The sequence below is a fragment of the Argiope bruennichi genome, chromosome 5, assembly GCF_947563725.1.
Source record: "Argiope bruennichi chromosome 5, qqArgBrue1.1, whole genome shotgun sequence".
Classification (NCBI taxonomy): domain Eukaryota; kingdom Metazoa; phylum Arthropoda; class Arachnida; order Araneae; family Araneidae; genus Argiope; species Argiope bruennichi.
This window is the reverse complement of record NC_079155.1, coordinates 107,756,606-107,778,586: the sequence shown is the minus strand read 5'-3', so window position 1 is coordinate 107,778,586 and position 21,981 is coordinate 107,756,606. Positions and strand designations below refer to the sequence as shown.

The 21,981-nt window shown below is 24.5% G+C and overlaps 1 protein-coding gene across 1 annotated transcript in view; it reads left to right on the top strand.

The window, feature by feature from the left end:
* The window catches only part of LOC129968870 (hemicentin-1-like), a 78,007-nt gene extending 59,733 nt beyond the window's left edge, over window positions 1-18,274 (top strand). Inside the window, exons 7-12 of the mRNA XM_056083179.1 lie at window positions 8,297-8,411; window positions 11,144-11,313; window positions 12,536-12,649; window positions 14,705-14,878; window positions 15,670-15,805; window positions 16,728-18,274. Coding sequence (XP_055939154.1) covers window positions 8,297-8,411; window positions 11,144-11,313; window positions 12,536-12,649; window positions 14,705-14,878; window positions 15,670-15,805; window positions 16,728-16,779 — 761 coding nt within the window. The 3' untranslated portion in view covers window positions 16,780-18,274. The remainder of the gene's footprint in view (window positions 1-8,296; window positions 8,412-11,143; window positions 11,314-12,535; window positions 12,650-14,704; window positions 14,879-15,669; window positions 15,806-16,727) is intronic.
* The last annotated feature ends 3,707 nt before the right edge of the window (window positions 18,275-21,981 follow it).

The window sequence follows — 21,981 nt, the reverse complement described above, 5'->3', positions numbered from 1 at the left end:
AAGGAGAAAATAAGAATTTAAACTGTTTTTGTCAAATAGTGAAAGAAATAAATAGAATTCTCATTCTTTAGCATTAAACGATAGCAAATAGTCCATTCTATTTGAAATTTAATGAAAACAATTAAAATTTAATGGCAGAAATAAAAAATATTATTGCAAATACAGCATGAACATTCTTTAAAAAATTTTTAAAAATCCAGGGAAAAATTGCTCATAAATTGATATAATTAAAAAAAATATTTTAGAGTGGTATAAAAAAAGTGTTTGTATATTTCATATAGTTATTATAATATAATGATATGTTATTATATTATTATCACATTTTTGATTAATTTTTTAGTAAAATTTCCAAAAATTGTTCTAAAGTGCATTTTTTTTTTGAAGTTTGTCTCTGCCAAATATAGTAGCTTTACAGCTAATGGATTTCTTTGTAGAGCACCAATGCGAACATTGACACATACCTATATTCTTCTTCGTTCTCGAGATAGAAATATGCTAATTTAAAATTGAGTGTAATATAAAAATTTAAATGATGAGTTTAATTAAAATTCGACTCTTCTAATTTAATAGAAAACAAAAAAAAAAGTTGAATACTTACTGCGATTATATCATTTAAACGAAATTAAAACAGCTATTTTCGAATGTTCGAAACATTCGTGAGAAAGCAAAAATATTAGATCGATATAAAGTTGAACCATCAATGGGTATTCAAAAAATGATGCAAAAAAAGGTTTCACTGAAAACAGAGCATTGCGCTTTTTAGAAGAAAGGAAGCCACAAAAATTGGCCTTTTCTTTAGATAAAATCTGTAACCCTTTGCATGCACACATTGAAGTTGCTAATCGGTTAGAAGCGAGGCACGGTGAGTCTTTTTTTAACAAAAATCTAAGCGAGCATTTTTACCAAATCCATCATTAGCATAAAAACACTATTAAGGTTTCTGCGATGTAACCCGAAAAGATGATGAATTCTATGTTGCGTCATTTTAGCGTTTCACCTGTTTAATGCACTTTCACAATATTTGAATTCTTTTATTGTGGTAAAATATTATCTGCCACCCATTGAGATTTACGAGTGTAGAGTTCAGAGATTTACGAGATTATAACAAATACTGTTGCAATAATAATAAAAGCGAATGCGTGTGTCTCGCTGTATATGCGTGCTTTACAGGACAGACAATTAGACCTAAATATACCAAATTTGACGTAGATATACTTTTGAAGAATAAGAATATATACAAACTATTGATTTTTATAATTTTATTGGAATTTTTATGAATTAAAAATTAAGTAAGATTATTTTTTTCTTTGATACTGCGATAGCTTGGAGAGATATTATAGCACAAAACTAATTTTTACAATATTTTAAGATTTTAATGCATCACAGAAATGTTGGGAATATGTATTATTTCAGAAAATTAGTAAAAGTAACATTATCTGTAAGCCAAAATGGTAAAAGTAACATTAGTTCTGAAGTCAGCAGCAACAAGATACTATTAACTAAACCGAAAAAAAAAGACTGTTTTGCTGTATTATCTTCTTAATGATAACATTTTAACTACCATGTAATTAAAAAAATGGTAGTTTAAAATAAGTTTTTAAAATAATATTATAAATAAATTTCATTGTTACAGTAAAATTCAAATCATTTTTGCTGTGTTTCAGTAAGAATTTAATCACAGGATTTTTATTTGCAGTTAAAAACTAAGGAAGAAAGACTCTGATCAATTTACATAATGAATTAGAAAAAGAACAAAGATAACGCGAAATTCTAATCTCCTTGTTAGAAGAATCTTCACTCAGACACTAAGTTTTAAATAGCACTGCCACATCATGACATTCCATTAAGAAGATTCATCTTCAAAATAAATAAAACAGATGCAAGCTATTAAGATAACACTGCTTTTCATATCTGTCATAATTCTGGTATATTCAAATGTCTAACATATTTAAAGAAAGTTTGTCTGTCCGATTACCGAGTATAAGTGAACGCGATAATTGCAAAAAATAAAGAGATAGATACAATTTAGGTTACAGGTTTAATAATAAAAATGCAGATCTGTCGAATTCGGAATTAAATCCGTCAAGTGATTAACATTCTGTCAGTCTGTACTTTTGTATGCTAAATAATTCAAAAATCTAACAACTTACGTAAATTAAATTTTGCTCACAAAGTTGACATCTAAATTAAAACTTCTTATTAAATTTGAATCATAACTAAAAGGTTGACCGTCTGTTGGTCTGTATTTTTACAGGCGTATAAACGCAATAACTCAAAAACTCAATAACTCTGAACGAATGAAATTTGGTGTGTGCTTTTGTGACCACAACTGTAGCTCTATATTAATTTTTTTTTCAATCGTTCTGAAAAAAAGATACCCAAATTCCATAATCGATTTTAAGATAATTTGAGTTATACCCACGTATTAGCGAATGCATACTAGATTTAATAAAAGGGCGTAATTTTTTTTGGATCACCCTGTATTTCATAACTGTTGTTCACCATTTTCTTGCAATTATTACCCAAGTATTGATGTTATTTACTATATTATAAAGCACACAATTCTCAAGGATAGGATTCGGAAAATAAAAATCTGAATACTCGTAGCTTCACAGTATCCATAATTTTATGCGGGAAAAGGAAGGGTAACACTTTTATTATATAGTATTTGAGAAAGATTTAGAGAGACCATTTCCTCTAGGTTAATTTCATTTTCTTATATATTGCATAATACTGTAAGAAGTTTAAAAGGTGTCAATTGCCATCTCTTTCTATTACAAAGAGATATAAATGAGTAAAATGATAACAAATTGAAGGTTTCATATGGAAAATTATTGTTCTTTTTAATAATTTTAAAACAAAACTAATTTGGGAAAATTAAACAAATCGGCATCACGTTCAAAAAAATTGAGCACATTGCCTTCCTTTTATTTATCTTGTTAAAACGAAAATTTATATTCTTATATCTTAATAAATAACAAGAAATGTAGTATGTCTATTATATATTATTAGATGCAAAGATAATGTTTAGTTACTCTACATGAATATTTTAAAACACGTGATTAATAATTGTCTCTAATAAAGTATTTCAGTGTTCTACTAACTACTGAAAGGTGCAATGAAAGTTAAAAATATCTATATATAATTTCAGTAGTTTTAAATGAGATTCGTTTGGTAAAATATTTTCTCTTTTCATTTCTGGTGTGACTTCAAAATCCATAAATATATTTTATCTTTTTTTTTCTTTTTTCTTACATATGTTGTGAATCATTATTTACTCCTTTGAGTTTATAAACAAAGAAATTTACACATAAACTTAACTGAACTATTGTCCTCCCAATTAAACATCCATTTAACAAATGGTGTTTATTTTTAGTATTTTCTGATTAATATCTGAATTGCGTACTAACAATAAAAACACACATAATTACCGAATTCTAAAAGAAACAAAACAAAATAGTAAAGATTTCATTCGAGAATCATTTTGTCATTGTTAAGTTTTTAATATGTATTTCATTATTCTTTTCTTGCTAATTTTTTTAAAAATAATAAATAGTTACAGAAATATGTAAAAAAATATTCTTGATCTAAAAAGCATCTCCCGTTGGACTGTTATGTAATTTTATAATTTTAAATTTATTTCTAAGAATCATTTATTATTATCTGCACATTTATATGTTATTTTCTTCATAAATTTTTGTGAATGGAAGTTCCCATTTTTTATTTATTTATTTATTTTTGTAAAAATAATATTGTATTAATGAAATTTATTTGTGATATTATTTAATTGTTTATTTTATCTTACTCCTGTTTAAAACTGTCGAACGTGACAAAAAGAATTAAAACACTTCATGCCGACACAAACAATAATAATATCTGTAAAACGCCTTTCACTGCACGCATACCTTTGCAACAGTAAAAAAATATCGCGGTATTTTTTCGCCTTTTTTAAAAGTAGCTATAATTCCTGTAGGAGTTACTAAAGAGAAATGTAGTGAATTCCTATCTTCTTCCAAGAGTCACAATGTTATAGAATTCAGAAAAAATATAAGTTATTTAAAAAACTGCGGTTGAAAAATAGAAGATCGTTCATGTTGACACAAAGGATGTCTGTGTGTTTTGTCATTTGATGAAGATTGAGTTAGCTATACATTAATTCTCATTTAACAGGGTCGTAAACAAAACCTCTGCCAGATTAGCTTAAGAATTAATCACAAGATTAGAGCGAATGTTTCAGCCAACAATTTGAAAAAAAATAATGAAAACGGAACATTGTGAGAAGATACTATTATTAAAATGTACTGAATTTTATTGACAAAAAATAATAAATTGGAAGAAATTAGTTTAATTATTCAAGAAAAACATTATAATTATGGATGAAATTACTGTAAAAAAACACGCATAGCAAGAAAATTTTTCATAAAAAATATCTTTTTATAGAATTTTCATTTTTTTTTTCCCCGATTGTTAAACAACAAATTTGCCGTTTTAGTTTTTTAAAATTTTGCCTAGTAAAGTCATAAAATTTTAATGAGTGGTTAAAGCTGAAGTTGAAAAACTTTATTGGCTTCTCTACTGCGGGGAAAACAATAGCTTTGCCAGTGACTTTTACACTTTAATAAATACTTGCAAAAGCATTAAATATTAAATTATAATAATGAATAATCATGAAAAATGAAATAAATATGCATTTAATTTAAAATACCCAGAAAATATAATATTCTAAGAAATTTTCATAAGCACTTTGTTTATTATTATTGAAATAAATATTTATTAAAATCTTATAAAATGAAACTTTTTTTTCATGTAAATATATTTTACTATTTTTTAAATTAAAAAAAAAAGTTTTGCATGAACATTTCATTTCTAAAATTTGTCTATGATTTGCTATAATTATATATAAATATTTCATAAATAAATAATATTTATAACTCACAAAAAATGCAACAAAATTTATATTTTTATTGAAACAACGGGATGGTTAAGAAAAAATATGTTGTTATTCCATTCTAAATGACCACCGTCCGAACCGATTTCAAAAACTTCGTGTGGACTTGATAATAAATTTTAATCCACAGCGAGTTAGTTTTTGGGCTTCATCCAGGAAAAACCATCATCTTTTCTTTTCAGTGTAATGTGTAAAATGGTGCCGGAAGTTCCTAAAAATAATCGTCAGTTTTTCAGCCGCCGAATGTATCTTCATCCGATATCTGGCATTGCGCAAAATCGCACTCTCTTCGTCACATCATTGCGCAGGGTTTCCGTGCGCAGTGTTGTGTAGTTAAACTGTTTCATGTCTGTTGTTTGTTTTTATGTTAATGTTTTTGTTGTAAGGGCTTAAACGTTCAATTTTATACTATGGTCGCGTGAAGTTGCATCGATGCTCTAGTCACGTTTTGTTTCGTTGTTAAATATGGAGGAATTATTACTCGGCAAGCAGCTTGTACCTTCAATCATTTGTGGCCTTCTCTGTTTTATATCAGGTAGGTTCATTTTCATTGTATTTTTTAATAATATTTTCTGCTATTTCTGTGTAAAATTGTTCTTAAATTGTGTGAAATATATTATAGTGTTACATTTGCATCATTATTATTAGGGCTTGCATTTGTGGTTGATTTTATAAACTTGCATAATATCGTTCTTACTCGTATGTATTCTGATAGATACTCTCATTTTCGCTGTAGATTTATTCCTTAGAAATATGTTCTAATATTAATTGATGCTCTGGTTTTTTTATATTTATCCCTGTTATTATTAAATAAATTAAATGTAAATACATTATCTGTAAAATGGTATTGGTAAAAAAAAAATTTTATTCAGTTTTATATTTTATTATTATTTTTCTGATCTTGATTTGGTAACTCATTTTATTTGCAAAATTTTTTTTCTTTAAACATTTTTTTCTATGATTTCTAAAATAAATGGTTTAATGTAGAAAATGCTTAGTATTTGAAGATGGATTAAATCTTCAAAAAAATTGCTTGTATTTTAATTATAATAAATTGAAGCCTTAAAACTTATATCTTTATTATATTTATAATTAATATTTTTAATTAATTTTTAATTTTTGCTGGCTTTTCTTTTTGGCATGCTTTTAAATAAAACGTTATGGGGAATATGAAAGCATGATAATTTGTTTTTATTTATTATTTTAGATAAATATTAGTTTTTTTGTGATAAATATTTAACTAACTGATAATCAGCTCTAAATGGATCAATTTCAATAAAATAAAAAAAATTCTTTAGTATTTTTTTTCCGTTTTTGAAATTAAGAAGATGATTGTTTAAAAACATTTTTTATCATATTTTACACATACTTTCCTTTAGAATTAATGGTATCAAACCTTTTATTTAGGTATTTTTTTTTTATCTTTGATAATCTGAAATTATTGTATTACTTATTTTATAATTAAAAGAGTTTACTTACATATATTTACAAAATCTGATAAATAATAATTATTTATCAGATTTAGTGAATATGGTTTAATTATTTTTATTTTATATTTAAGCATAGCTATTGCTAATTAAATGTTTCTATTATCTGTAAAGAAGTGTTTAAAATATGAGCATGGTTACAGAGATTTTGAGCTATAATAGAAATTATACTTAAAATATCCTTAATTTTTATTGTGATATTTTCTCATTCAGCCATAAATTGGATATTACCATATGAATCAAATTATACATAATTTTTTGTAAATTATGGATATTGATAACAGTGTATGAAATTCAAGAATTTTGCTATATAAAATATGCATTGCTTTCATGCTTCACTGTCTTCTTTAAAACAGTATAAAGTTTTATATACATATAAAGAATTGCAAGCACTTTTAGAAAAATGCTAATGTAAAAAGATATTACAGCTAAAGTTGTTGGATTTTTCTGTTGAAAGGGAGAAACTAACATTAAATTAGATATAACTTTAAAATAGAATAAATGATATTTTGGAATGTTCTCTGTTGCTCTACTCTTATATAAATTTGACTTTTTAAGAGCTTATTATTTACTCCAACAAGCCTAAAAGAAAGTTGCGAAAAAAATGTTTTATACTTTCATTGGTATCACATAGAATGGATAAGTTTTCATATTCATTTATACATATGAAAATATATGTATATATTCTTGAACTAAATATATGTTTAAAATTCATATTTAACTGTAAAATATTTTTGGTGAGAAACAGAAATACAATTATTGCATTTAATAAATCATAAATTTATATTCCTTACAATTCAGCCAAGACTTAATAACTTGTTATTTAAATAAAATATATATTTTGATGATTAACATGTCGACAAAAATAAGCAAGTAATAGTAAGTTCATTATTATTAATATTTTGCATAAAGTCGTGCTTAATTTTTTTTCTTTTTTGTTAAGAGAAATTGTCATTATCATTTCAATTTGAGAGAGTCTCAAAATTTAGAGCTCAAATGATTGAACAGTGGTAATCTGACTCATATGAATTTTATGTATTAAATTCTTCAGTTTTTGAATTATTCATTTTCTCTTTACTTTATTTGCAGCTGCCTCCAGCATCGATTTAAGTAGTCCAAAATATGTTCAGAAAGGTGGTAAGTTTATGCTTGCATGTGAAGTGACAGGCTTAGGTGTGCATCTTTGGTACAAAGATGGCAAACCCATTGTGCCAAACTCTATTAACAAGTTTCACTTGGAATCAGACTCCCCTTCCTATTCTCCTGAAAAATCTAATTATTTCACAATAATGCGTCTTTTGGTGGATGATGCGGACTCCATTCACACGGGTGAATATAAATGTAACAGAGACGGTCGATATTCACAACATGTGGTAGTTGTCACTGGTAAGGACTGTTTGTTATCACATTAAAAAATATTTCTTTTTCTTTCTTTATAAAAAATGTTTTGTTGTTTATATTCTATAAATTTTTTGCAAGTTGAAAATATTACATTTTATTCAATAAAAATATTTATAAAATATAAAGTATTTGATTCTATTCATTTAATCAACTGAGTTGAAATTTTTCATTATCTTTTGGTCAAAAACTGTATTGCTGTTTCTAATTCAAAAACATATATGTTAAGTCACACTAATAATAGTAAGTAAATTGTTTTGTGATTCTTCCTTTAGTATATGCATACAAAATAATTTTTTATGAGAATGCTTTTATAAATGATTTTATTTTGCAGTTCAGTCATCCTGTATTATTTTAAATATTTGCATTGCAGCATTGGTTATTGATTAGATATTATCTGTTATTTCTTCTTGGCAAAAGCAAAATGTTTTATTATTTTCTAAAGTTAATATATTATTTTCAGAAAACATGATTGAAACAAATGAAGACTATCCAGGCATTGGGAAAGTATTAACTCCTGGAGAACCATTAGTTTTGCAATGTAATACAACTGAATGTCCACATTGTACTGTAGTATGGTTTGTATAATCTTTATTTTTCTTATTACTTTCTGAGAAATGCATTTTTGAATACAGTAGCTTATTTACAACTTTGATATATTCTTGATCTGAAATTTAATTTTATATATGATCAAAAGTTGTGGTCTTTGTTAAGAAAAATCAACATTCTAAATTTTTAGCTTTTATCTTAGTTATATTCATAAAAGAAAATGTTAAACTATAACATAAATTGTCATGGAAATAAGTATATACTATAGAATTTGGATCAAGTGGGAAGAATATCAGTTTATTTCACTAAATTGAAAGATATGTTCACATTTTACTTACTTAATAATCGAAGATTTGTAATACTATAATTTATATAAAATATAATATATTATAAGTTGGTATTTTCCTCTGTTGTTTTTATGGACATTTGTATAGATAATTAATGCATTAATGATGATATTTTACTTATAGTATCTTTAAATTTGATGTTTTAAGTATTTATTAATAATTTTTTATATACTAAACTCAACTATCTTACCTCCATATCCTGTTAAAGTAATAATTCTTCCTGACAAAAGGAGAAAAAAATTATTTTCTCAAATTATAGAACATTTGAAAAAGCTTTCATATAAGACATTTGAAAAAAATGTCAGCTTTCTTATTCCATCCTAGTCCTATCTTTTCTTATTAATACAGTTATTGTTAAATGAATAGTAACATGAATTTAAATAACCAAACCCAGTTTTTGTCTTAATAATTTGTTTATTTTGAAAGCACATATATTCATACTGTACAATGTATATAATTTTATATTTTCTACAATTAGGATAGGCATTATAAAATTTATCTTGAAATGTGTGCAATATTTTTGTTTTTTTACTTGATTGTTAAGTACTTTTACTTAACTTCGTATATTTTATATCAGTAAAGATGAAATTTTGTATTCAAATTTTCTCTTTCTTCTTAATGTATACAAGTTCTAAAATTTTTTTAAAGGTATTGGTTTTAGATGAGAGTAAAATATTTTAATTATTTTAGGGGATCTTAATCATAAATTAATATTATCAGTTTAGCTCAAGAAAAGTATTTTATAATAATGATGTCATTTCAAACTTTATTTAAGAGATATTAATTTTTAGACTCCATACTATTTGTAATTATGAGTTCTGAAATATATTAAAGGTTAAAAAGGGAAAAATAATTTTAAAAAAATAAGCTACCATTTTATTAATATAACAAATAGTAGGGCATTTTTTTATTGAAAATAAAAAGAAGTATCAAAGAAATTAAGGCATGAAATAATTCTAAAAAGGGAATTTTTGAATTTTCATTTAAAATTATAAAATCTGATTAAACTTCCTATTCAATTAGAGTATTCCTATCAGAATCTCTCATTTTTATGTTCTTTTACTCCCTTATTTTTTTAAATAAGAAATTAGGAATATTTTAAGTAACATTAGTAATAATCCTATTTTTGAATAAATAAGATTATTACTGATGCAAATTGAAACATTTATTATTCTAATAATAATAATAGATATATGACTTATGTAGCAATTAGAATATTTATTCTTATAAATCTAGAATATTATTTGATAATAATTTTCTTCATGTTGAAATTTTATTTGACTGTTTAGAATGTAGAAATAAACTTAAAATAAGCTGATTGATGGTAGTTTGTATGTATGAAGTTGAAAAACAATGTTTATTTCTTAGATAGGATGTTTCATACATTTATTGAAGTCACATTGAAAATTTAAGAAATAAAGACTAAAAACTAGAAAATAATAAATATTTTTTTTTAAAAATATCAACATATTAAGGAAGAGAAATAATTTTCCTCCCAAAAAATCCTTAGTTAAAAAAAAAGTCTTAAAAACATGAGAGAGAATCTGAAAAACTCTAATGAATTCTTAAGAAACAACAAAAAAAAAATTATCTTAACATTGTGAAACAATATTATCTTAAAATACATTTTAAATATGGTTAAGATTTCAGTTTTTTAAAAGCTTTTCCATCTATGCCTCATGCTTTTTTTTTTTTACTTCTGCTTTTTTTTGGGGGGGGAGGTAATTCTTCATTTTAAATGCATTGATAAAAGCCTTTTTTAATCATATCTTATATGTAAATACTTTTTAAATATGCAATAGAAAACATTGCAGATGTTTATAAAAAAATAATATGAAGAGGCAGACAATATGAACAAGAGCAGCTTTTGGTATAAAAAAATCTGTTTTTAATGATGTGAGTGTTGTAGAACTTCATCATTTAAAAGATTTTAGCCTATCTGGCATTTATTTATGCAGTATTCTTCTCTTCTCTATTAAACCAGATAATTGGGAGTTTGCTGTATAAATCCTATATAAATATCAAAACATACACCAATTTTTTATCCATAAGAAATATCACAGCCTCTTCAAAAACACCATCATGTACATATATATTTTTTAATTAAAATTGTGCTAGATAAAGTGAGGAAGGGAGAGAAAAAGCTAAAATCCTTTATTTATATCAAGAATTTTAACAATTCAGAAAAGTGCCTCTTATTCTGACTTCTTAATTATTTGTAAAATAAAATAATTAAAATAGAATTCATCATTTTTTTTCCTCATGAAGAAGTTTTCTTTAGAAAAGAATAAAATTTTTGAGTTGAATGATAATTTTATTAGAATATGTGTGTTTTTTTTTTTTTTTTTTTTTTTTTTTTTTTTTACAAAGTGAAAATATTAGAAATTTATACAGTTGTATTCTCATTTTTTCAGGTTTAAAGATGGAAAGCCTTTGCATTCCATTCGAGATCATTTAGAAATCCATGAAAACAATAATTCCATTACTATTGACCATGCATCATATAATGATTCTGGTGTCTATGTCTGTGCAATAGATAGGAAGCAACTGGATGTGGCCTTAAATGCTACTATTGTTGTACAATGTATGTAATTATTGATTTCTTTAGTTTCTCATTAATATATTCATTCACATGTTCATGAATTAAAAATGAATATTTTTCAGAAATAATTGATTTTTCATAAACTGAAATTGTGCTTCTCTAGATGATAGCTATTTTTCTGGGATTAAAAACAAGTGCTATTAAACTTTTTAATAAACATTTAAATGAAGTGTTGAAATATATTTCTTCCAAATATAGAATGTTAATTTAATTTAATATCACTTTGGTTATTGAGATTCATTTTGAATATGGTATTCCATTAAGGAAGAAACTGGAAAAAAAGTGTATCCCCTCACTTTCATCTATATAATTATTTAAACAGATGTTGTTTATGTTGCTTTCATGAATGTTCAGTGCATGCTTCATTTTTAAAATGAAATATTTCATAAGTTTTAGGTAAATATTATCTATAAATAACAATAAAAACTGTTTTTTGTTCTTTGTTTGTGTTTCAAAATATCCCACTTCATTTTGTGCATTTTTACATACACTATTGAGGATTATACCTAAAAGTGCAATTTGCTTTGAAAAATATTACAGTTTCCATTTGTTGCATAAGATATTATATGTATAATTCAATAATAAATTTGATGACCATACATTAAAATAAAATTTTATGTAATGTTTTATGAAATCAATTAATTTACATATACATATATCTTGAAGTCAGCTTCCATATACATTACTGTGTTACAATTTTTACTGAATTTGACATGAATAAAATTGTAAAATAATGTATAAAATAAATTTTATTAAAATTCTTTAAATTAATAGTTCTTTACTTCTGATTTAAGTCCCAAGGGGATAGTTTTTATACTTCGTGTTATTATTTATTAATTCTATTACTATGTAAATACTTTTATTGTAAAATGTATTAAATATGTTGGGATATATATGTAAAAAGGAACCCATACCCCACATGACTTTAAATTATTGAAAACTTGTTTCTTATACAAAATTATGCATTATTATGTTAATATTAATCATATATCTAATTAGTGTTTTATATTATTTCTCTGCTGAAGGAAAGTTGATTTATGTGTTGGTCCATATTTAAGAAGTTATATGATTTTTAGTTCTTCTTTCATTTCTTGATCCTTAAATTAATCCATCCCATTAAAGAAATTAATTTTTTAAAACTACCAGACATGTGAAAGACATGTTTAAACATGTGTTTTTGAAATAATTCTTATTTTTATTGCAGCTAAAATAAAGTTAGAAAAATTTGATGCCTCTTCTGTAGTAGTTGATGGTAGCCCATTAGAAATATATTGCAATGCTAAGGCAGCACCTCTTCCTTATATAAGATGGTTTATAGGTAAATTTTGATTTCTTTCATGTTGATATTTTTATATTTAATCACAATCTTTCATATTATAAATTATAAGTTTAGTGTGTTTGTGAATTATTGAGTATATACTTTTTTTAAATAATGGAAAAATCCTGAATTAATCACAGTTAAATTTCATTGATATTTGAGTGAAGGTTTTGTTTAGTAATTAAAATCATACTTTAAAGTTTATTAGAGTTGGTTGTAGAAAAATCAATTTTTCATGCATTGATTTCTAATAGAACTCAAAAGTTTATCTGCAATTATTAATCAACACACAAATATTTTTTTAAAAAAATCTTGAATTTTTAGTTTGTGTAAAGGGCCTGAAGGTTATAACAAAAAAAAAAAAAAAAAAAAAAAAAAAAAACTTTTTTTTAAAATTATGTTGATTATAACTTTTGGTTTCCAAAGCCATATTCCATATTTCATTTTATTTACCTACTAATAAAAAAGTTATTTTCAAAAATAATGGTATACATTACAGTTGTACAAAAAAAATGACATTTTAAAATTTATTTAAAAAATTGAGGTTTATCAAAAACTGTAATATTTTAATTATTAATTATGAATTATGTTTCTTGATAATTCATTAATGTAAGTAATTTTATATGTTTTCTTTTGATAAAAACTCATAATTTTGAAGCTATGTGCTTCAGAATTTTTTATGAAATGATTCAGAATTCACCAGGAAGAAGTAACAGTTCTATTCATACCATATCCATCTAATTATGGTGTATTGCTTTTATATAAATTCAATTTGCATAAAGATATTTTCTTAAATACAGATTTTTTTAGTCATATTTTGGCATTATATATCATGAGAGAAAGTTAATAATTTTATTGTATTGATAAATGTTGGTGAATGTGTGTGCATATATATATATAGTACTTTTTTTAAAAATTTATTATTATTATTATTATTTTTGTGTGTGTGTGCATGATTTAAAGATTTAAGGTATAATTTTTTGAATTTTAAATCTTGCAAAATGCACAACTTTTTAACCCTATTAAAATTAAGTGCTTTTTTTTCCTTCATGCTATTGTTTATTACAGAGTCTTGAACAAAATTAATTATACAAGTTAAAAACATGTGTTATATATTTGAATAATATTAATTTGTAACAACTCAAATATCTTATGAATTTTAAAACTGTGTTCTTTATATACTGTTTCTACAGAAGATAATTATAAGAAAGTTGTGCATTTCTTAAAAGACATAATATGAAATATATGTCTTACTTATAGAATTGGAGAAATAGGATATACATTTTTAAATCATGTATATCCTATGACATGCAAAGTAATTTTATGAGTAAACTAACTCTCTTTTGCAATATTTTTAAAGGTTCAAAGAAATCTTTTGAAAAAATATTTTCCTTGTCTCTAAGGAAACGATTTAAATTTAATTTTAAATATTTGAAAGAACATCTTTTTTTATATTTCTATTTTAATAATTAGTACTAATTTTATTATCTTTTTTTTTTTTTTTTTTTTTTTTTGTAAACAAAAAATTTAATCTTTGCTGAAAAGTTTTTAATAGGAAAAATTTTTTATGGTAGTAAAAAATTTGATAGTTTATTTTTTTTATTTTTTTTAAAGGTGTTAAATAGTTATTAGAAATATTTAGTTTTAGCTGGTTATTAACCTTTTTCATACTGACCTGGACTTGGAATTTCTGTATTAATAGACAGTTTTAGGCCAGTTTCTATTTCAAACAGAGGGTCAAAATGCAAAACAAGCTATCACTAAGAATGCCTTCGCCTTACATCCTCATTTGGAAAAGTAACTGGCCCCAAGATAGCACATTAGTATAGAACTTGCATGGCCAAGTTTAGGCCAGTTTAGTAGTGAGAGGTTTAATCTGTAGCTTATAAAATTGAAACTTATTATTCATGAAATTGAATATTATTATTTTTGAAATATTATTTTTAAATTATTACAGTTAAATCATTTATTTAAGGAAATTGAAATTTACAAAAGCATGCAATTTATTAGAAAATTCATTCGATATTTTAGTATATCTCTTTAATTTCTTTCTAGGTGAGCAAGAAATATTTGATGATGATAAAAGAGTAAAATTATTAGATCATGATGGCCTTAAGAGAGGCAAGCTGTTAATTGAAGAAGCTAATTTTGATGATAGAAATCATTATACATGCGAAGCTTATAATCAACTTGATTCTGTTAACACTACAATTTTTATACGAGTCAAGGGTAAGATAATTTATCTCCAAATTTGTAGTTAAAATTCCTTTGTAAGATACTGTGACTTTTTATTTTACATTTATTTTCATTAAAAAGTCTGTGTTTGTTAAATAAAGGCTTAATGATTGATTTTTGAAATTTCTTAACTTAAGCATTTAAATAATTGCAGAATTTAAATTTAATTTGAAAATTAAATGCATAGACATATGCTATATATTTATAAAAATACTAGTGTCATATTTTCTAAAGAGAATTGAAGTTTTTTTCAAAAGCATCTTAATGTAATAAATTAGCCTTCTGGTTGTTAAAAATCAAAAAGTAATTGACTGGATTTTTTTTTTCAAATTAAAGATATTTTGGTTGATACTGGGCATGTATTAAAAAATAAACATGTCCATTATGAAAATAAATATCATTAATTTCAAGAATTTTAATGATTGGGAAATGAGGAATATCCTTAATTTTGAACACAATATATGAGAAGCAGTTGATTCTGCATTTTAATGAGAAATGTAAGGATCATTGGAGCCTATTGATAAATTAAAGCAATGGAACTTACTTTAGAGGTTTTATTTTGAAAAACATCATTGAGATGGATAGAGAAATTTCATCAAAAATATTACAAACATTAATTTAATTTGCTGTCTGTGTAACTTTGAAGAAAAAAACTTATTAAAAATTATCTAATATTTGAGTGCAAAAATTCTTGTCAAATTATAATAAGTGCTTCTTTATAGATATATAATTAGTATGTTTAATTATAAGAAAATTAATTATTTTGTCTGATGTTTTTATTGCAGATAAACTTGCTGCATTGTGGCCTTTCCTTGGTATCTGCGCTGAAGTCGCTATATTGTGTTCAATTATTTTTGTATATGAGCGAAGGAAAAGTATGAATCAATGTGATGAACCTGATACTGATCTTCCTGCAGATAAGTAAGTATTAATTTTCTTCAAGTAATAAATTTTATGAGGAAATATGGATTCTTAGTACATTTCCTCTGATAAAAGAATATTTTTCTTCTGCCTATTTATAATTTCTAGCTTCTTAAATTATCCATATTACTTGATTTACATTAAGTTACATTTTATTTGTATTTTCAACTTTTATAAAGTGAAAATAATTTAGGATACTAGCCAATTTATGCGTGCAATTATATTCAATAATTTAGTAAAGAAAATTTTTTAGAATGATTTAGTCATTGATGTGATTTATTATTTTTTAACTTTGTAAATTTATTCTTTCATATAGTGAATTATTTCAATAATTCTATTCATTCTTTATTGATTTATTTTCAAAGTTCTCCAATCTGCTATACAAAACAAATGCTTATTAGTATAAAATTAAATGAAAGATAGAAGGTAAAACTTTTTAAATAAAAAACATGGAACTAAGGAAAGAGCTCTAAAAGATTCTCAAACGAATTCATATGCATTTTTTAATTAATAATTTTCTTCCTGTGGTAGCTATGTGCCGTTAGAATTAAATGATAATTTGATTTCAAAAATATTAAACATCGTATTTTCATCGAGCATTCACAGTTGTCAGAAATTTTGATTCAAGCACATCAGAAGAGGGAGAGGATGAGAGAGAATTCATTGTAATTGACAAAGGAAAAGTTAAATAAAAACATGAAAAAAAATTGGAAAAAAAGAAAATGTTCATCTGCTGTTTGATATAAACTTTTTAGTTTGGACTATTTGTTACTAAAATTTAATATTTAGGGAATGGGTTTATCTGTTTAAATTATATAATGTAGCTGCGGTATTATATTTTAATTTTCTTCTACAAAATAAATTCATGGATATTTTTGCTGTGTTCACTAATTTGTATTCACTAATTTGTATTTCTTAACAGCAAACAACGTGACCAAAAAAGAACAGGACAAGATGTGAGACAAAGAAAATAGACTTGAAAAAGCTCACTTAGTTTCGTCGTGATATTTTTGGAATTATTTCTGTCTTCTGAGTTGCATTTGTTTTTCGTGAAACCATCTCGTATCATTTTGTCTGTGGTATGAAATTTCCTATATGTATCACTTGGAATCTCATAATGTGTATTTGTAATGAATTTATAGATTTAGAGTTAATTAATTCGATTAACAAGAGATAAGTACAATTTTATTTTCGATTTTTACCTGAGACTACAAATATGCATTTTCTGATGCATAGTAACAACGAGAAATTTAGCAATGTGAGTTAAATGTCCTGTATGTTGAATTAGTCTGTGTGTGTAGTGTAAAGGCCTACAGAACTCTATAGAGTACTATTGTTCTTGTGTGTTGATGTTAAAATGCAATAAATTACTCCTCATATAATGCTCACTTCTTAAAAAAAGTATTTTCTTACAGTGAGACCATCTTTAGTTTGTGAATAGACTTTGGAGTGCAATTTGCATTTGATTTTATTTTTAGCTGTTTGATATTTTCATTTCCATATTTATCATGGAAAATTTTTTTGCCCTAGGCAGAATTTCATGTGTTTGGTTTTAAGATTATTAACAGAAGTTACTGCTGTTGTAAACTTAATCCACTCTCCTATCCTCCCTTTTTTGCTCTTTTCATTGCATTTTGAGTCCCTGAACAATTATTTTATTGCATGACAACTTCATTTAGAAAATTACTTGAAATAAGATGCAGCTCTAATTATTATTAATTTTATACTAATTCCAAGTTATCAATGTTCTTTAGGTTGTCAATTTTCTAGAGTCTTTCATTTAAAGACTTAAAGAAAATTATTATAAGCATTTCTTAAAAGAAAATGGTTCTGCTAAGCTAAGGAACTTTAAATTCTTTCAACATTTTTTCACAATCAATTAATTTATTTTATCTCGATTTATCTCTGGTTCAACCTTTTAAATGTGAAATATCAGGTTCTTATAGAAAGGAAATCTCAATCAAATTAATAATAAAAATAACCTTTTTGATCCATTATTACTCCTTCCAGCATAGTATAGTATGAAATTAGTGCTGTCCCATGAAAAGAGTGCTTTGATTATTAAATTGTTACATTAAAAGCAATAATTTGTTTTATATCTCTTCTATTAGTTAACTTCCTTTTATTGTATGTCATAAATATGTATTCTTTAAAATATTGTTACTTTTAATTGTCTAAATTTTCTTTCATTCTCAATGTGTTAAGCAGCAGCAAGTACTTCTGATTTTAAAATGTGCAACTAATTAGATTTTAAAACTTTGTTTTATTGATATTTATTTTGTAATATCTAGTCCAAAGAGCTTCAAAAAGTTTATACAACTTTGTTTTGTTTTTATTTTAATTATTGTTAATTCTTTATTTAATGTTTTAGTTTTATGAAATGATTGTTTTGAAATTGCGAATTTCTTTGTTGCAAAGGCAATATAAAACGTCAAAGTACAATCATTACAAGAAATCTCTTTGTTTAAAATTTTTGTAGAATCCTTTTTTTTTTTTTTTTAACTATGAATAATTTTCTTGTAAAACTGTTCATTGATTACTGTTTTATTTGCAATTATATTTGTGAAATTACAAATTGATAGAATTTGTGGTATACATAGTTTAATGTACTTATTTTGTTTAATTTTATACAAATTATCTAGTTCTGCCAAAGAAAAAAAAATCTTAGCATCTATTTTTTTATTATTTTTATTTTAAAAACAACTTTTGTTAAATTTTTTCAAACTTTGTGGAATATCCTTTCTTAAGAATCTATTATAGTAGATATTGTCATAATATTCAACAATGCTGAATATGAACATTATATGGATTTATATATTTACCATATATAAATAAGACTGTTTACTAACTTTGATAAATAAGTAAACATTCTGCAATCATTAGTCGTTTTATATACCTACTGATAAATATCTATTGACCAAAAAATTTGGAAAAAAAATGTGTGGTTTTGTTGTTTATGTTCTCATTTTAAGTTCAAAATTGCACTGTTATTTCATGATTTTTAATTAATCGGTCTAAAAACAGTTGATCCTATCTATCTCATTCTTGTTGACCTCATAAAACTGCCCATCTTATCTTTGACAAATTTTTTTTAGGATTATCTTGACTATTTTAATCGGCTTATCTCTATTACAACTTATCATTCATGTGTTAAAAAAATCAGAAATTTAATTTTGTACTTGAAAAATATTTATATTTTTGAGCATGAAAATATTTATAACATAGCATTATTTAATCAAAATTTCATGTAGTTTAAAGTTTTCCCAAATCTGCAACAATGAGTAGAGTTACTAAATCAGATGGATAAAACATTTTCAGAATAGATATACTTTTATCATTCATACAACTTGTGCCAAAGAAAATCAGACAGCAAAATATTTTAACGAAATTCTTTTAAATCTTTCATTTGTCCCTTTAAGGATAGTTAAATTCTTAGGTTAATTTCTGTTACAGAGAAGAAAAATTGCTTTGGGGCATTAGTTGATTTGAAGAGCAGTAAGAATTCAAAGATGAGAATATGTATCTGATACTTTATAGATGGTGAATAGTTTTTACACCATAGTTCATTTCAGCTTGCTTTGAACTGAAAGCAGATTCCAAGACATTTATAGAAAAGAAAGTTCTTTGCTGAGAAACCACAAAGGAAGTACTCAAAACATCACATAAAATGTATTGTTTCTAATGTCAGAATGAATAAATGCTCTAATAAATAGGTTTATATCATATGCTTTTAAAAAGTCTTAATGCTTGAAGAAGGGTAATCATTTTGCCTTGTCATGGTTTAGTATTATGGATACTGCATGGCTGAAATGTTATAATAGTGACATAAGAATATTGGCATGTTAGTTAATGACCAACACCAGCCCAAAAACAGTTCCATTCTCTAAAAAAATGCCACATCATTAGGAATTGAGCCAATAAAATCTTCATTACTCTATCTCTTAGAGAAATGAGAAGTTATTTATCCAGTTACTTCTCATTCACGTACTTTCATTATGTAATCTTCCTCCCCATAGAAAATGTAATATCTAGCTTGTACAATCAGAAATAATATAAAGTATGTCAGGATTATTTTTTTTTATTCATGCCATTAATGCTAATAAATATCTATTAAAACTCCATATTTAAATTTGAAAAATGTCATTTTAGCTTAATTACAAAAGTTATAAAATCCTTTCTTTAAAAGTGAGTAATTTCAGTTTTCTCTGAAATTTAATATTTTTCTGCTTTTCCTCGTCATTTGTGGTAGACAGGTTCAACTGGACTAAGAAATTTGCTTACATAACATTGTATTTGAGTTTATTTGTGGTGAATGATCCTTTCTCAAGATGCTTTCATTCTTTGATGATAAAGATCTTGTTTGTAATTTTTCATAATCCTATATACAATCAAAAATTTAATTTTTTGTTTCTGGATGAATGTTTATTTTCCAATTCTTGTTAAACTGTTAAAAACTGATTAAATAAAACTGTGTATTTTCTTGTGACTTGTCAATATGTACTGTTCATGACTATTTTCTACTCTTCAATTTAAAATTTCAGCTTTCATTTTAGTTGTAGAATCTGTAAATAGTTTGTTTTGTAGCACAAATCACCTTTTGCAGTAAGCTTTCATAAAGCAACTCTTTGCCCTTTTCAGGGTTTTGTGATTATATTGAATAGATCAGCAATATATATAATTGAACTTTTGTCATCTGGAAATATGCTAAATTTGTCAAAATGATATGTATTTGTTTTAAAAACCTGTGAAATTGAGCTTAAATTATATTTTGTTAAATTTATAAAGAAAATTAAAAGTGCTTACCAGTTATTATTATGAAATAATTTAAAATACTTAAAGATAAAATTTTTTATTTATAGATTTTATTTTTATATGTTTAACTTTATTTTAAATTAATCTTGGATCATGTTTTTTTAAATTTATTTTTCTTGGTAAATTAATTGATGTGAATTAAGTAGAAATAAAGTAATAACTTGCAAAATTTTAACATGAGTATAAAAAAAAATCACCTTTAATTGTGGCATGTATGGCAAAAGAAAAACATTCTTATGAATTTTACTTCTGCATTTTTAAGCTATTTATTTTGTACAGATAGTCAGAAAGGAGTAGAAAAAAAGCAAAATTAAGAGATTAACTCGACAAATACAATATTCTGATTTTTTTCCAAAATCAGAGTATGCCAATTCCAAATTCCCATCAAAGTTCTTAATTTGTATAAATAAACATTTAGTAATCCTTGAGAATTTTTGATTGGAATTTTTTTTTGATAAAATTAATCATTATTAAAAATTAAGATTTGAAAGGTATATTATGTACTCATTAGTTTATGAAACTTATATTTTTCCTAACTTAAAAACTAATAATTAGACAAAAACTTTTTTTTCTCTGATTTAAAAACATTTTTTAAAATTAATTTTTACTTAGTAAAAGTTTTAGAAATTTTGCAGTGTAATTTGTTCATCTTTGTAAAAGTCTTGAAATAAAATAACGTTGTTTTGTAGAATCTGTAAATTATTTATTCAAATTAAAATATTCCCCCTTTATTCTGAGACTGCAATTCAGGGTCAAAACCCAACTCTGATTCGATTTAGCTTAAGATCATGAATGCAAGTTGATGTTTCTTGATTATTCTGAAACTTGGTCAATTTTTCTGAAATATTAATTAATTTTCGAGATTTAGATTTCTTAAAATAGTAACTGGCAGGCATTGAGTAAAATTTTATTTAACAAAATGAATAAAAAAATTTTAACTGTTACAAATACATTTTTTAAATTGTTTGTGTGTTTCGTTTATGCTCATGAATGTGTTTTTCTATCCCTACAACATGTGAATTTTGATGTTTTATGAAATTCAGAAAATTAATAGTGATCATTACTGTTTTATGTTACAGAATGTCTTGTAAATTTAGAAGCTTTGTCAGTATGTACATATGACAGTGATATAAATTATTTTATGCAGATTATTTATATAAATATAAATATATATATATGTACAGTATTCATCCATATGTCAAGATAGTTTTGAGGTGTTTTGTACAAAAACAGTTTACCAGTGTTAATGATATTTTTGTTTGTTGTGTGTTTTTATACATCAATTTGCTTTTAAATTGCATTTCCCGAGCTGCTAAAGTCATTAATTTATTGTTTTAGACATGATTAGTGTTATAGAATGACTG